We start from the raw sequence: 18,252 nt of genomic DNA, 5'->3' as shown, positions 1-18,252 counted from the left end.
CAAGGGCAGCAGAATACTTGCCTGTGTTATTAGAAATAACATAATGCAAAATAGGATAAACCTGGCAATACATTAAAAAAATAATAGGCAAGCCTTTGTAATAAAAGCAGAATGGGAGCCTGCAAGCCAGAGTATTGGAAAATAATCATTGCAGCTTTTTTTTTTGTTTGTTTTTTTTAAAGTCAAACTATTATTTTAACTTTTCCCTGACCCAAACAAAATGAGTTTAAAATGGCGTATAAGGAAATATATGGAGTCCTCACACAAAAGGTGACAGAGTACAACCGGACATGTTACGACAAGATGGGCTAAAAGCAGATGAAAACCTTGATAGACGGTGCAGTCACTCAGCCATTTTTTTAAATAAATATGAAAATGCCATTAGAAAAATAATCTCAGTTTATACTCGAGTCACCCCACTAGATGGGGCTATGTTCTTATTTCATTTTACATGGTGTCAAACAATAATGCATCATAGAGCAAGTGACCCATTTTAGCCAACCAAAAGCAAACCTATCACATATCCTGATGACCCCCTGGTCTGATCATGATCCCTTTGCTTATTAAACTTTATATTGACATAAGACCCCCAAACCCATCTTGGAGACTAAATGAAAGTCTCATGAATGACACAGAACCATGTGTGGAATTAGATTTCCTGACAAATGAATTTTTTTCCTTTAACGACCTACAAGATACAAGCCCTGACACAAATTGGGAAACCTATAAAGCGACCGTAAGAGTTCACCTGATCCAGCTGACTGCTCACACAAAAAAAAGCCCAACACCAGACTATAGCAGATTCAGTTAAAGTGCTATAAAGGAACTGGTAGCACAGCATACAAAGTCCCATCATCTAGATGTTAGGGACCAAATTGAGAAGGCCAGAACAGACTTGAATCTATCCTTTACAGCTAGAACAGAGAAATCATTGCGCTGGTCCAAGCACAAATAGTCCACGTGGGTGGACAAACCTGGTCATCTCTTGGAGAACAAAAGCAAACCTATCATTACATTTACAACATTATGAATAAAGGGAACTAGCGCTTTTATATAATGAAAAAATAGTTTTCTTTGTTTTATTGTTTAATCATAACAAACTCCCTAGCCCTTTCTTCTTTACTGCCGTGGCAAGCACTGGAAAGAAGGTCAAGACTACATGGGATTTACTAGGCATTGTATGTTCATTGATCAAGGGCTTTTAACATTTACTTTTACTAGGTAAGCATCATTTTTTTTAATGAAACTTCCACTTTAAAAGTAATAAAAACTTTAACCTGTAGGACAAACAAACTGAGCCCAAGAGGTTTGAATTTTTCCCACATTTTAAAAAATACACCATGGGTGTATTTATTCACATTGGTTTTCCTCTATGGCATGAAATAAAAGGAAATGTGGTGTATATAAGGTAATCCCATTTTCTAATCCATGTCTTGGGGATTGATCAATTCACCTGCTGCCCTGTACTGTCTCCCACTGATCACATTTAGCCCATTGGTAACAAGGTAACAAAAGTTACCAAAGATCCAGATAGGGTTCTGCTCTGTGTGGAACATATGATACTCAGAGACTACCGCAAGTTGTATATTTATACGTTCAGATGTTCTTAGAGACATTACAATGGTATACAATAAACATGAATTACCGTATTTTTCGGACTATAAGACGCACTTTTTCTTCCCCAAAACTGGGGGGGAAAAGTGGGTGCGTCTTATACACCGAATACATGTTAAATATAATTAAAAAAAATCATACTCATCCGATACCGCGATCCCGCGATGCTGTGGGCTTCTTCTTCTCCTCGCTCTCCTCCCGGCTGCAGCGCGTGTCTCCTCCTCCTCTGAGCGAGGAGAAGCCGACACCCGTGCCCCCGCGATCTCATAAGCAGGCTGGATCAGCCTGCTTACGGGATCGCGAGGGCACGGGTGCCGGCTTCTCCTGGCTCTCCTCCCGGCTGCAGCGCGTGTCTCCTCCTCCTCCTCTGAGCGAGGAGAAGCCGGCACACGTGCCCTCAGGATCCGGTAAGCAGGCTGGATCAGCCTGCTTATGGGATCGCTGGGGTATGCGTGTCGGCTTCTCCTCGCTCAGAGGAGGAGGAGACACGTGCTGCAGCCGGGAGGAGAGCGAGGAGAAGAAGAAGCCCACAGCATCGCGGGATCGCGGTATCGGATGAGTATGATTTTTTGGCACAGGGTGATCAGAAGGGGATACATTGTGTCAATGTATCCCCTTCTAATCACTCTGTGTCAATGTATCCCCTTCTAATCACTCTGTGTCAATGTATCCCCTTCTGATCACTCTGTGTCAGAGTGATTAGAAGGGGATACATTGACACAGAGTGATTAGAAGGCGATAAATTGACACAGAGTGATTTTTTAGTATTTTGTTCAGAATCTTTTTTTTCTAGGTTTTTCTCCTTTAAAATTGGGTGCGTCTTATAGGCCGGAGCGTCTTATAGTCCGAAAAATACGGTATATGTGAAATATTTGATGCATTAAAAGTCCTATCCTATTGTTTTTGGTATTGCTGTAATGCTATGGAGCTCACAATCTAATGTCCCTACCTCAGTCATATGTATTTAAAACAGTCTAAGGTCAATTTTGGGGGGAAGCCAATTAACCTACCTGCATGTTTTTGGGATGAGGAATGAAAACCGGAGTACCCAGAGGAAACCCATGGGGAGAACGTGCAAACTCTATGCAGATAGTGTCATGGCCATGATTCGAATCTAAGACCTAGCGCTGCAAAGGCCGAGATGCAGTATTTAAAGAGCACCTATACTCAGACTACAGACACACCTTTTATATATAACCAGCAGATGCTTTCTGCGAAAAAAAAAAAAAAAAAAAGAGAAAATATAGATCGTAGGTAGATTTCTTGGCAATTAGAACGCTTCCTTTTCCTTCGGTGCACAAAGCAAGCACGTACTAAATTACTGCTGAAACTTATTATTGGAGATTTATCTTTTCTAACTAGATTCTTCCCCATGGGATTCAGCTGTGGGTGGAAGTTATTGGATTAGAGGGAGAGAAATCACACTAAAGATAATATGGTTATATACTACTCTAAATTGCTTTAATGCATCTAAAAGTTCAAATACATGGGAAAAAGTATGAAAATAAATACTTATTATTGGAGATTCAATATTATCTTCTATAAAATAGAGGCCTGGAAGGAGCTGATCCGGTGTTCAATAAAGTGCATTTCCTTGCAAGTACGTGTCAGCATTTATGAGTTACTCAGACGCTGCTTGTATGTTGTGGATCACACATAGTCCAGAGAAGGAAGAGAAGGACGGGCAGATATATATGAATGCAATTTTTGGCATTGATAAGAATTAGAATATTTTGATTCCAATAAAAGAAAAAACACCCCTGGAAATATTAAGGCGCTCCCTGTTTGCAATTTTTTTTTTATTTTTAGCTATAGTTTCTGCTTTAATGTGAAGATCATTGTGCTGGCTTATACAAAGCCCTGACCCCCTAACTGAACACCTCTCTTCATTTAACACGGACTATGAACCAGATCTCCTTGTTTAACATTAGCACCAGACTTCACAAATGCAGGTTTGATTCAATGACCACAAATTCCAACAGACAACCCTGTGGGAAGTTTTTGGGAAGGAGAATGGAGACTGGTAACGCCACCATAAAGGGGGACTAATCCTATATTAAAGGCCGTGGTTTTATGCGAACACCTCAGTTTGTGCCAACAATGGATTTGATCTTAAAATCCTAATGTATCCCCCTCCCATCTGGCCCACACCGATGATTTGGAAAAGGTTGCCCAATACATTTATAAAAGTATGATGGTAAGGTATCCACAACTTTGGAACATATAGTTATTTAACAGGATTATTGAACACTTATATGTGAGCTCTAATACTGGTATAAAATACAAGAAAGAATAGTGGACAGGACTTCCAACAGAACAGGATGGGATACATAGAAATAGAAAAACATATGAAACATCCACACACACACCACAATCCCTCTGAGAGATATGATCTCATGCTCAATACCCCTCAGCTTTTAAACATGTTATAATTCTCCCTATCCTAAAGAAACCCTCACTGGACCCCTCCCTACCCTCCAACTACCGTCCTATCTCCCTTCTCCCATATGTCTCTAAACTTCTTGAACGCCTTGTCTACAAAAGACTCACCCATTACCTGAGCACCAACTCTCTCCTTGACCCCTTCCAGTCTGGTTTTAGAGCTGCCCATTCCACTGAAACAGCCCTTACTAAAGTGGCCAATGACCTCATCAGAGCTAAGTCTCAATTCAACTTTCCCCTGCTCCTTCTCCTTGATCTTTCCTCTGCTTTTGACACTGTTGATCACCCCCTTCTAATACAAATCATGCACTCCATTGGTATCAGTGACACTGCTCTCTCTTGGTTTGCTTCCTATCTGTCTGACCGCTCCTTTCAAGTTTCTTTCAATGGTAACTCCTCCTCACCCACTCTCCTCCCTGTTGGTGTTCCCCAAGGTTCAGTCCTTGGACCGGTCCTCTTTTCTCTGTACACCTCCTCTCTCGGTAGTCTCATATCCTCCTTTGGCTTACAGTACCATCTGTATGCTGATGACACTCAAATTTATCTGTCCACCCCTGACCTGTGTCCCTCAGTCCTGGATAAGGTCTCATGCTGCCTGTCAGCCATCTCCTCATGGATGTCTGACCGATTCCTGAAACTCAACCTGGATAAAACAGAACTCATCATCATCCCCCCCTCAAATTCCAAATCCCCCCCTGACATATATCTAACTGTTAACAACACTGTTATTCGGCCCTCCCCTCAGGCACGTTGTCTTGGTGTCACCTTTGACTCGGCCCTCTCATTTACCCCCCATATTCAGAACATTTCCAGCTCCTGTCACTTTCACCTACGCAACATCTCCAAAATCCGCCCCTATCTGTCCCCTGAGACCACCAAACTCCTTGTACATGCTCTCATCATCTCCCGTCTGGACTACTGTAACCTCCTCCTCTCTGGTATTCCACTAACCCGACTCTCTCCTCTACAATCTATTATGAATGCTGCAGCCAGACTCATCCATCCTTCCCTCCGCTCCTCTTCCGCTACATCTCTTTGTAGTTCTCTCCATTGGCTTCCATTTCACCTTAGAATCAAATTTAAGCTCCTGTGCTTTGCTTTCAAATCCCTCCACAGTTACTGTCCCACTTACATTTCTGACCTGGTAGGAAAATACTCCCCCAGCCGCTCTCTCCGCTCCTCCAATGACCTACTAATGACTTCCTCACTCATAACCTCATCACACGCACGAATACAAGACTTTTCTAGAGCTGCTCCAACTCTCTGGAATGGTCTTCCTCGTCCTATTCGGCTTGCTCCTACTTTCTGCTCATTTAAAAGAGCGCTCAAAACCCATTTTTTCAAACTTGCCTACCCGGCTTCTTCTGTCAATTGAAACCACCACTACTTCCCACACTACATATCTCCCATCCTATTGTGTAAATTCCTTCACCTACTAGATTGTAAGCTCTTCGGGGCAGGGTCCTCTCCTCCTGTATCACTGTCTGTATTAGTCTGTCATTTGCAATCCCTATTTAATGTACAGCGCTGCGTAATATGTTGGCGCTATATAAATCCTGTTTATTAATAATAATAATAATAATAATAAATGCTCAACATGTAATATATACTGTAAACTCGAAGCTGTGTTCACTTTGAATAGCAAAATTACATGCAAGGGAAGTTATAAGAACAAAAGTTTAGCAAGCACTTCTGCTAGCTCCTTCACAGGCGATTCTGACCTGCTTCTGGCTGCTTTTGAATTCCAATTGAATTGTATATGACCATAAACCCATGAACACAAGTTTCTCAATGCAAAGAGATCATGCTATATAATTTATTATGAGTCTATATTTGGCATCACCCTAAATATAGCCTTATATCATTCCATTTCATTTAAATGTGAAACAAGGTGTAAAGTAGTTTTAGTGAGTAAGGCTGGGAACACACGTTCAATAATTGTCATTGGAAAGGACTGAACAATGTATGAATGAGAGCTGTAAATACAGAACTGTTCTGCTCTATGGAGAGGGGAGAACATCGGAGCGGCACCCCACTGTGTTCTCTTCCCTTCACTTGCATTACGATCGTTCATTGTCCAACATCCATGGATTGGCCAGGACGGTTGTTTGGACCATGCATGAACGAATGCTGGAGAGGGGAGAACGACGGAGCGGCACCCCCCTGCACTCTCTTCCCTTCACTTCCATTATGATTGTTCATGGATCCGCCAGGAGGGATCCATGATCGACCATCGCTGTACACATGCCAGATTCTCAGCCCTAAGGCGATTATCGGACATGACCTGTGTACATAGTCTTACACATGGTAACCACATGATTACTGTGGTATGAATGACTGCCTGATTCACTTAAATCTGAATAACCCCAACCCCCAAAGGACATTACCATCAGCATACACTAAACCTTTACAATATGCTACCACTGGGGATAGAAGAACACACAAAATGTTCGTGTGAAGTTCAAATGTTGGTAGCAGGTGGTGGTAATCAATAAATGGTGAAAATATGATTAAAATTAGGAACACGCTAGATGTCAGTAATTAAATTGCATTTTAATTGAGAGCCAGGAAGAAATGTGGTTGAAGTCACAGCTGTAATTATGATTGGCAATTGAAGAGCGCAGCAGGGGGCTTCCACAAATTATCAGATGAGATGCGCGGTTAAGACGGGGACAGAGTCTGACATTTTACCGCGTTCTCATGAGTGCACAGCCGTTGAACGCAAACAATGGGAAACGGCTCCATTAAGGCCATTGTGCTGAGATTACAAGCAATTACTGTTGCTGTAAATGCAATCTGAATGTTGTAGGAAATTTACTTCCTCAATCTTTTCTATGGTTTGATGTGCCATATTATATTTTGCTGGCAGTTTGGAAAAAAAAAGTTAAAATATAAAAAAAAAAAGACTATGATTTTAAAAGAAATGATAAAATGCAATCATTGGGCCTAATTTATTAAAGCTCTCCAAGGCTGAAGTATATATAGACTTTCATCAGTGAAGCTGAGTGATCCAGCAAACCTGAAATGGATTTCTTTAAAGTCTTTTGTTTTTTGCTAAATTTGTTATGCAAATGTATTGAATGCTGGAGCAGATCCAATCCAGGTTTACTGGATCTCCCAGCTTCACTGATGAAAGTGTATCCTCTCCAGCCTTTGAGAGCTTTCATAAATCAGGCCCATTATGTTCATTCCAGGCAATCAGAGCAGGCAAACCTTACACCCTTCCAAACTATGTATCCGTATGCAGTCATTTCCATCAAAAAAATTGAAGGAAGAGATGGAGTGAACGGACATATCTTCATGTGTATTTGTTAGGACATGGTATGGGGACACTATGTTTTAAAGAATTGTAGCTTTCTCCAAGAATAATATGTTGGTAGGATACTAGGCCCTGCTGGATTCAAACACTGTATTCTCCTCAGACATTTTTTTAAGCTGGGTGGGAAGAGGCTGTAGGTGGGTGGCCACCCCTGTATTGTGACCTAACTTTACAGTAACCACCCAAAAACAGCCAGATGGTTCCTGAAAAGTGCCGGGTGGTGCGCCCAACTAAAAGAGGTGTGGGGAGAACATAAGGCAAAACCACAGAATTTCTTTATTGCCAGGCCCCTCTCCTGCATGCACTCACCCTGCCACAAGATTGGAAGCAAATAATATAGTCCAAGTTCACTTTTGTAAGGTTCATTAACGATCGTCCATTAACATGCATTCCTTTAAAGCAGCCCATTCATTTTGAAAAAAATCTGATGAATGACTAAAGCAGAAATTACCATTTTTCGCAATGCACCACCATGCTTTAGCTCATGTCCATCACCAAAGCGTGCAACTTTTCTGCAGTGCAATAGTGTCAAATAGATTCCGTGCACTGTGGTTCACTGAAAAAATGGTCTTTTTTGGATATTTCAGTGCAATTGCACAGCGTGCTTTCAATGAGAATCCCCTCCCTGTAGCCCTAATGCATTTTTCCAGTAAAGTTAGGATCCAAAGGCATGTTAAATCAGGCATCATGTCTGGTCACATGTTCAAATCTATATGATAAACATACCTTCTAGACTTTTAATACAATGGGAACTCAACACACTAAGGTCAGTGAAAATACAGAGACCTGGTTTCAGCTGCAATCAAAATTTTGATGCATGTAACTTAATGCAACACTTGTGCAGAAATTGCCAGCATTCTTCAGGCTGTATGTATGTGATGTGATTATAGGACACTTGCCAGACAGAGGTATGCTCTGTACATACCAGACACACAACACTCCACGTGTTGTGTTAGTCAGCAATGGTAATACACTTACAAAATTCTGGGAGTCGCAGAGAACGATTGGTGCAGCCAACACGTCGCTGAGCATATCAAGCTATTCGGTAAGCAAGATTTCCACTCTATTTAAAGCCCAATTAATCACTCAGATAAATACGTTCCAGGTAAATCAGTACAAAAGATGTTTAATGTCTTTCTAAAGCCACGGTGTGGTTAGAATAACTTTGTCCACTGTTTATAGAGCTGTGAAAGCAGTGGTCTCCCTGCAGAAAGCTGAGCCGCCCCTGTTGAATTGGCAAAATTCAAGCTTTCCACTGATGAGAAAGCTTTGGCTTTTACAGGGGGGTAACCAGAATTCCACATTGACACTCCACTAACTTCCCGTAATACATTTGCAATCACAAAGGTAAACTGGCAATTTACAAAAATGCCGATCAATGCAGATACTGTACTCATTGAAAACCCTAACCTGATTTTTTAAATGAAACAGGTAAATGTCTCATTGGCATGGTATCTGTCCTCTGCAATCCCCATACAGTAGCACACAGACTAGGAGAAGGGGGTCTGTCCCAGGTGCCAGTCAGTAAGCGTCCTGCAGTGTACGAATACCGGCAGGGAACAAGGAGAAAAAAAAATGAAAGATAAGCTCAATGGTCTACAGCTGCTCCTATATTACCCAGTCACAGGAAAGATTTTACACTTACAAAAAGGTATAATACTAAAATACAAAAAGTAATAAAAAACTAAAAGGTGATGACATCCTTAATTTATCAAAAAGAAACAAAAGAAAAGTAAAAAATAAAATGAGAAACTAAAGGGATCTAACCCATGTTGGTAAAAAAGGTGACCGGCATTTAAAATCAAAATTTGAAAATGAGAACAGTCAAAAAATGTTTTTTTGACCAACTATACCCCAGCTGTCCTCGATCCCCTTTTTAGGACAAAATAATGCTGTATGTACAGCGCTCGTTCACCTGGCACCGGAAAAGATGACAAAAGATTGTTTTCAGTGACGGTAATCCGACATCAGTTCAGGGATTTAACTCTATTACATAACTGCAGTAGAGAAAAAAAGCCAAGGCAGGTCACCAAGTCTGTTCTGTTTCATGGCAAGCCTATGAAAATCTCAGAAATACAAATCTTTTGGAAGAAAAAAAATAACTCTCATATATGTATATGTATTCAATTTACAAAAAAATGAGGATCTGCTCACTTTATATTCCAAGACGAAGCCAACATTACTGCAACATAGTAATCAATGTACATTCATATTGTTATTTCTATGACTATTTATTTAGAGAACTCTCTTCCCAATTCTTCACATTAAGATCATTACAAAGCACAAGGGGGCGCTCTTTGCATCTGGAGGAAAAGTAGTTTAAGCTCCGGATAAGGAAGGGATTCTTCACGGTCGGTGAAATTGTGGAATAGGCTCCCTCAGGAAGACGTTTCAGCAACTATTATAGATTGCTTTAGGAAAAAGCTGGATGTTTTTCTAGAAGCACAGAATATAACTGGGTATTAAAGCTTTAAAGTAAAGATAGCAGAAACTGTTGATCCAGGGAAAATCTGATTGCCTCATGAAATCAGGAAGGAGTTTTTTTCCCCCTGTTGAAGCAAATTATACCAGGGGTTTTTTTTGCCTTCCTCTAGATGTCCATAGGGTTTTATATCTGGAATATGTTTATTTCCCTAGTGATTGAATTTGATGTACTTATGTCTTTTTTCAACCTGACTTACTATGTAACTATAACTATGGAGTTTGTAAAGTGCTGTGTAAGATGTCAACGCTATATAAATAGTGGCTTATAATAATTTATGTTTAGAATGGCTTCTTAACTAACCTTAGGTAAACCCCCATACTATATTTCCTACAAGTTTTGCTCATTTATTCCTAAACGTGGCCAAGCCAACAATACTGGCCATGTGGCATCTACTTGATGAATATGTGCAAAAACCCAGAGCAACAAGGTAAGTATGTATGACAGGGAGATATAAATCCTGGCATAGCCCTTATGAAGCATGAAGACACTCCCTACGGAATCCATGCATTGTTTTTTTTTTCCATACTTCCCGAGCATTAGTAGAACAGAACCCGCAGAAAGCCCTCTCCAAAGAAACACAGATTTACTTTATGTAATATACGCCAACATAAAAGCAGCTGTGTCACCGCAATGCACAGCAAATCATGACTTTGTTAATAGACCTTCGAGACCACTATAGACTAAAATAGCCATTTTGTTACCGAGTGAATCATAATGGAGAATGACTCCCCAAAGACCATTTCTAAAAAGCGAAGAAATGGGATAGGTTTGTGCTCCTATATTACATTTATAATCCTGCATGGGATTCTCAGCCCCGATAACATTTACTTTCAGAGACAATTAAAGCAATCCAAGTAAGTGTCTGCAGCAGTGCAACCTCACCGCAGTCCTCACTTACTGCAGTCCCCTTAGAGGGCAGGTGAGGGTTATGACAATGATGGTCAGTCCTTCTGTATAGGATCGAGAAACTATCATTTTGATTATCATCATTTTCACTCGTATATACTGATATTTTATTACAAAAAGAATCTTGGTTTGTATCTTGGTTCTCAGGTCACAGGGGGAATCACTTATCAGTAATAACTGCACCTGTCTGGAGTTTGACAGGGCAGAGCCTTCAAAGACAAGTGAAGTTAATAAAAAGATTGTTACACATGTTACATGAGGACATAGCGCCATCTGTTGTTTGCCAACAACCATGCACAAAAGAATCGTTCAGGAGAAAGCAACTCATCGTTACCAACGTAAAAAGCACAAAATACTTTAACCTGCAAAAAGGTATTAGCATACAAAATAGGTTTAAATTTCTCTTTGTTGGTACAACTTCTACTGTACTTTGGACCCCTAGCGGGCAGCTACAATTAGGTTCAGAATCAAGTACACAACTGTGTTATGGACGCACTGCTGCTCTATAAATGATGGATCCCTTAGTTTGCAATAGAATAAGGAGAATTGAAACCTCTATCACTTTTTTTTACTGCAGTCTGGGGCTCCCCAGGGAAGATTTTCTCTTCTTCTTGTCCAGTAGACAATGATGACACCAAGACAACAACATAGTCACCGGCAGCAATAAAAATGTGGAAGAATTTCAAGACTTATCATCATTTATTGCTGTTTTCTTGCAGATTTTCTTCATGTCATCTGGGTACAATGTTGTCACTGAACAGGAAATGTCCCAAACAAGACCTTAGACAGCAATAAAAACCAGACAGGGCTTTACATGGAGTACACAGAAAATGCCACAAAATGCATATCTGAACCCAATGATAAATGAGATGTAGCGTCTGCATTTCTTTTATTTCACCTGCTGATCCTGGGAGCTGATATTTCTCAATGCAGAGCTTTTAGTGATCATCTTGTCCCCTTAGTACCACCGACCCACACATTTACCCCAATTACTGACCGCCCCCCCACCCTATAGAAATCTCACCATCTACCCCAACTATGATGATTATCATATTCATTGTATCTATTACAAATCAAGTTTTATCTCAGTTTTAAACCCCATCATGGAAACGTGTATAAAAGGTAAAAAAAGAAAAAAAAAAAAACACATTTGACACCTTACAGTTCTAAGATAGCAAAAACTTTTCTAATATTTGTGGTTTAGGCTGCCCTCTCATGTTACTCTCACTTAGAACACCACGTGGTACTATGGGCATTGTAGTGCCGCCAATCTAATATGACTCCTTAGCCTGACTATACAGAAGCTCTAAATACTCCTCATTCTTATTACACATATTTAATTAATATTCATTTTCAGTTATCTTACATGTTTGGTCCAGTGATATTGCAGGTCATGGTACAAAAGTCTGACAGGAATCCAAACACCAGTGCAGCCGCCATCTTGTCAGAAATCTCCTCACAGCTGAGCTGACTGAACCCTGACGACCCCACCTGTGTGCTATGAGGGGATTCTGCTCTGTTATGTCTGCCCTCTCTATATATACAGAACACAAGATGGGAAATGTCTAATAATGATTTTATTTATATTAATGAATAGTAATAAAGCTCTATGGGAGGAGTGCAGGGTTCTCAGCTGTTCAGCATTTTGTATACAGCAAAATGGCAGTAATGTGTCTGCAGGAGACCAGACATTGTTTTTATCTCAGACTTCCAGCGCTCGGGGTATTTTTCTACCACACATGTACTTGGAAGTGTTTGCATTGCATTGTTTATGGGTACTTTGTATCCCCATTGTAGCTTCAATATTTTGTAAGTGTGCGAAGTGAAATATTCAAATGTTCTTTGTGTCACATGCAAATCCAGCATTGCGTGGTAATGGATATGTCATTGAGTGGTATGGTGTCATTCATGGGAGCTTCAACATACTGAGGCAATGCAGCTCTAAAGCGCAAACATCAATGCCATGCCTTGTGCTGATGGGAAAATTTGCTGAATTTTCTTTTTTTATTGTATATAATGTTTCGCTTTACAGCAATGCTAAGTTTATTCAATGCATAAGAAGAGCACAGTGTGAGTGGACCCCATTATTGCACCTGACCTATTCCAATCTTTCCAATAACATGTTAGAAGGTGGCTGCGATCTTTACCAGCAATCCCACACATCTCCAACACAATCACACCAATCAGCAGAGTGTACGGAGATAATTAGCAAAGAACAACCAGTTATCTGCCATCTCACACCAAGACCCCCAATTTACCACCCTATTTGTCTGTGTTACCCATGATAGGGGTCTATATATAAAGCAGTAAACTGGACATTTGGAGAATCGATCACAGACCATTGAAAGGAGTATTCTCTACCAGTGAATTTTTCAATGAACGTCAAATTCACTGCTTTAATATCAACCCCATGGTGTATGCACACACACATGTTATATATACATTTTGTAATGGGTCCCTGACATCCATTTCCATGCACCAAACAACACACAGGGTTCTTAACCACCTAGCCGTTAAGCCCGACCTTGGTACGGGCAAAAAAAAAAAGGCTAGGATGGTTAACCCCGTATTTTTGTCACATGCTTACCTCCATGGTCTCGCTGCACATCCAGCTTTAAAAAAAAAAAAATTTCATGAAAAACAGTGGATCACTTTTGGTACAGAAATCTAGACCTCAGTGTAACGCTCAGGTGGTTAATACAACCACATTGCATATCCCAGTATGTAAATGGACAGCATTGTAGCACATCAAGCAACACTTGCACAAAAATAAGACCTTAAAGCGTACCTAAACTCAGAAATTTCACTTTACATAAAAGGGTAGACAACAAAAAGGGTGCAGCACCGCCTCTAGGCGTTTGAGAAGGAATGGGAGTGCAAAGCCTCCCAGGATACCTACGTCACGCATCCCAGGAGGCTCTTGGGTGCTCCTTCTGCGCATGCCCGAGCATCTCAAGCATGCACAAAAGGAGCCTTTTCGTGAAGAGAAAAAAAATTGCTGATCAAACATATGCGCAGTGAGATCACAAAGTTTCCAACCTACGTCACCCCTCGCTCCTGGGTCAGATGACCTAGGAAGCAGAAGAGAAGATGGCGGTGCCCGGCATGCCAGCCCGAAGGCGGATGCCGAGACCCGATGGAAGACACCTCCCGACCGAACGACTGCGCTGCGGGATTAAAGGCAAGTGTATTTTTTTTTTGTTTTGGGCTTTTTTCAGTTTACTTCCTTTTTTAAGTATTTTGCAGACAATTTTAGCATCTCTTCCTTGCAAGTGAATAATATGTGAAATATCAGATTACTTCCTAGCACGCCCAACGCTCCTCCATCAAACACGTGGTCTGCATTGATTGGCTTATGTAGTGTTTATTGAAGCGCTAAAAATTTTGTAAAGCTTGGTGAAGGCGCTGTGTTTGATAGAAGGAGATGAACAGAAATATTTGCAGTCGGTGGACACACCAGATGTCATATTCCTTAGGCTACATACAGACGTCAGATGGTTATCTCTTCAGGGCTAGTATCGGATGAGAATCTGAAGTGTGTACAGCTATCGTCTGATGTCGTTCATGGATCCATCCTAGCGGATCCACATACGACCATAATGTGAAAAAGGGAGAGCAGAGCGGGGTGCTGCTGGCTTGTTCTCCCCCTCCTCCTGTGTGTACAGCGCTCATTCATTCATCTTTCAGTCTTTTGTCGTTGGAAAGGATCGTGAAAGAGCTTTTCTAATGTGTGTGCAGCCTTACACTCTGCTAGGCAGTAATAGTTTCCAGGTTGGGAGATCAGGACAAGTCTGCACCTGTAGCAGCGGACACTCCCTTCAGCTGTTTGCCAAGTGTCATCGCTCAGTCCATGCAGGATTCCCCTCCTCTCACAAATACACATAGGAGGAAAACAGACTGCCAGATCTGCAACACAGACTAAGGACACGTAACAGTCATCATTCAAAGTACATTCTACCAAGGACTGGTAAGGCGCTGCACTTCTGAAGTAGTAATAAGAAACAGTAACAACTGCAAGAATCTGAACATTTGGGGTTCATTTATTACCATTTATATTTCAGCTTTGGATTGGTTTCTTACTACTGCATTGGAGCAACACATTGGTATCACTGGCATGATATAGTGCCAGGTTCATGTTTGGAGGCACCCAATGCACCGCAGTATAGTGATAGACTTGCTGTCCTAGAGTGACAACACATGGAGAGCTTTCAGTCTCATGGTGTCAAACCACAGGGATGCACAGCAGCAGTTTGCAGAGGCAACAAAGTTTGCACGCAGCCACAGTGCAGAACTCCAGGCAACAATGTCGCTGCGCTGCGATCTGTTGCAGCCTGTAAAAAAAAAAGGGTCACAATTTCTCCTATTCACTTAAATAGGAGCGTTTGGGATCCAGCAGCGCACTGCGGGTCTGAAGCGGAAGTTAGAGTAAGTTCAGACCTGCAGGGGGATCATGTGATCTTGTGCGGCAGCTGGCAGCCTACCAGCACCTCGGCTGTACACTTTGCAGCACCGCTATCTGCAGATTTGATAGCAGGCAGCAGCAAGGTACAGAACAGCTCACTGACGCCCCTATTCGTTTACAATGGGGCTGCCACAGGTAGAAGCTACATTTAGCATCTTCCCCAAGCCAATGGTTCGCAGGCATACAATAACCCCACCGCCATTGTGAACACAGCCGTACTCACCCTACAATGGAGCAGTGTTGTGATTCTAGGACAGGAAGTGTCCCGGGACTACAGAGCATCTCTCCTCTTCTACCAAACATACAGGGAGGTGTTCTGGATATTTTTGAACCAATATAACAAAATGCTTTGCATGCTCTAATAAACAAAAGTTATTGGTTAGTGTTTGCATACTCCTAGCTGTGCGGATATGAGGAACAGTCATGATTTCATTGTTGCGTCTCTCTCGGGGCAGGGAGTGATGGTAAACCTGTTGCAATGCTTAGAAAAGTTGGTGACTTCCTGTCCTGGTGACAACCCCTCTCCCCCCCCCCCCCCCCGTTCAATTCTGTTGTCACAGAGACAGGAAGTGAGGTAAAACCTCTGCCTTGGGGTCTGACTGCAATAAAAACTGTAGAAAAATATTTACCTTTCTCAGCTATATCTAAACAACCTTTATGGAAAGTTTAAAGCTTTGCCCAGCTACCCCCAGGCATGCCTTGTAACACTCCCAAGTCCCAGCACAGCGGATAGGATAGGTTTGTGACATCATTTCACGAGTGTGTGGTATTACCTGTGCTGGCCATGTTGCTTCCTGTCCCTGCCGAATGTTGGTTTGTTTGGCTTCCATGAAGCAGCATGTCCTGGGCCTAGGTTGCTATGGTGACACGTGGTATTGAAGCTTACGGAAGCCCAGAGGTCCATAAAGTTTACAAATAAGCTGAGCGCGCTGATGGAGTGACGTCATCACAGTCAGCTGACCCTGGGATGCAGTGAGTACATGGAGCAGGCAGGAAGCTGGAGGGGTTTCCCTGCTCACTTCAGGTTAATTTATTACATATAATATATAATAATGGAGGCAATAGGGGGCTTGTTATACTGGCACTGATGTCTGGAGAATGTTTACAGATGTATCAGTGTATATATAAAAACTTGTTTCACTTTGGAATTGTATGTTGAGGAAGCCATGTTTGTTCATTATATTTATAATACAGCTTAGTATTGCAGCACAATGTTTGCTTTGCTAATCATTTTATCTCCCTGACAAGGGTTGGTTCCTTGTGAACAATAAACTGACTTTGCTTGGCTGGTTGTCAAAGATCATGTGACCTGGGCTGCCTAGGCAGTGATCACATGACAGAACCAACCAGCATTTTAGTTTTTTGGGTTTTGTAGGAACTGTTTATACCATGTCCAGCTCATAATCTTGTAAGCACCTCTGGGGCATTGTTTGTATCTGTCTGTCATTTGCAATCTACTTAATGTACAGCGCTGCATAATATGTTGGTGCTATATTCATACCGATTAATAATAACCTTTACCACAATCTTTGAACTGGTGGTTACTGCAGGGCTTAAAGTGGAACTATCAAAAAATCCAAGGACTGATTTAGATTTACTTTAATAGTTTTTTAAAATTTTATTTCTGCCTGTGACTCCTCCTTCCCTTTATACAGGGATTTATTCATCACTTCCTGTCCCTGGGGCACCCATACATACATTACAGGGGGTCAGATTGACATCCAGTCCTGTAGAGCAGTGTATTTGCAATGATCTGGACGATTTGATTGCTGTACCAGGGTTAGGATTTATTATGAGGGGGTGCTGAGAAGATCCTGGGTTTGCCCAGAAAGAAGAGAGCCAGAGTTATGAAATAACACATTTATTCAACATATACCCCCCTGAGACTCATGCACTTTGTACAGCGTAGTTGCAGACCGTTCAAATAAAAGTCCTTTGGTTGGGCTACAAACCAGCTCTCAGCAGCATTTTTGACGTCAGAAATGTCCTCAAAACGTTGCCCCTTCAGGTGTTTCTTGAAATTCGGGAACAGATAATAGTCCGAAGGGACCAGGTCAGGTGAGTAGGGGGGATGGTGGACCAGTTGGAAACCCAAGGTGTTCAATTTGGCAGCCACAACATTGGATGTGTGCGCAGGTGCATTGTCCTGCAAAAAAAGGATCACTTCGGTCATCTTTCCACAGCATTTCGTCTTAATTGCCTCCTTCAGCTGTTCCAGGAGGTTAGCATAATACTGTGGAACTTCTCAGCACCCCTCATATATTTCAGTACTATAAACAAGGTAATATATTGCCTTTTTTTAGGACTGCTTTTATAGCATAAATCAGTGGTCGCCAAATTTTCGGACCTCACGGACCACTAAATTCATCATTTTAAATCCTGCGGACCATTAATATGATTTTTTTTAAAAAGATAAATACATTTGTGAAGTAATGATCTTCCTAATGGTGCCTGGCGAGGACTCTGGAGACTCTGATTCATTGATCAGCTCACGGTTAAGTGAAGTATTACTATTGTTACTATTATCATTAGTTACATTATCTTTGGTATTACTAAAGAAATGCAAAATATTTGTTTGCTTTTTCTCACACATTATGGGTTTATTTCATTCGGATCTAACTGAACCAAACAAGAAATGATAGTTATCAAAGTAAAACTATTTGGTGCCATTAAATATAACAGTTAAAAAAAAATACACAGGTAAGATCATATTTGCCTAAAAGAGCATCTGAGAAATAAATAAATAAAATAAAACAATAGGATGAGGATCGGTATTCATGGAGCGGGGTGATTGTTGTGATCGTGGAAACAATACTGAAGCGTACGGCTCGGCAACGGTTGCCTCATACAACATAAGACTACACTGACGTCACGCTGCGCCTCTCTTGTTTTTCTGTCTCTAGTACAATTCATGAATTTAGTGCAATAGAAAGGCGAAACTTGTCATTTAGAGTATTATTTTTGATTTATTATTAAAACATAACAATTGCAAATAATGTCCAAAATTTTCTGTGGACCACCAAC

General features: G+C 41.3%; 1 protein-coding gene across 10 annotated transcripts in view; it reads right to left on the bottom strand.

The window, feature by feature from the left end:
• The window catches only part of FANK1 (fibronectin type III and ankyrin repeat domains 1), a 96,102-nt gene extending 79,953 nt beyond the window's left edge, over nt 1-16,149 (bottom strand). For 9 of the 10 annotated variants that reach the window (XR_011922538.1, XR_011922539.1, XR_011922541.1 and 6 more), the window contains exon 1: nt 16,002-16,126. Coding sequence is in view for 1 of the 10 variants with exons in the window: in XM_072424681.1 (XP_072280782.1) it covers nt 16,002-16,068 (67 nt within the window). In the remaining 9 variants the exon portion in view is untranslated. Of the gene's footprint in view, nt 1-16,001 lie in introns of all 10 variants that reach the window. The other variant, XR_011922545.1, reaches the window with a different exon arrangement.
• Nucleotides 16,150-18,252: the final 2,103 nt, after the last annotated feature.

This window comes from Pyxicephalus adspersus, chromosome 10 (genome assembly GCF_032062135.1).
Source record: "Pyxicephalus adspersus chromosome 10, UCB_Pads_2.0, whole genome shotgun sequence".
NCBI classification, from domain to species: domain Eukaryota; kingdom Metazoa; phylum Chordata; class Amphibia; order Anura; family Pyxicephalidae; genus Pyxicephalus; species Pyxicephalus adspersus.
This window is presented reverse-complemented; position numbering and strand designations above follow the sequence as displayed.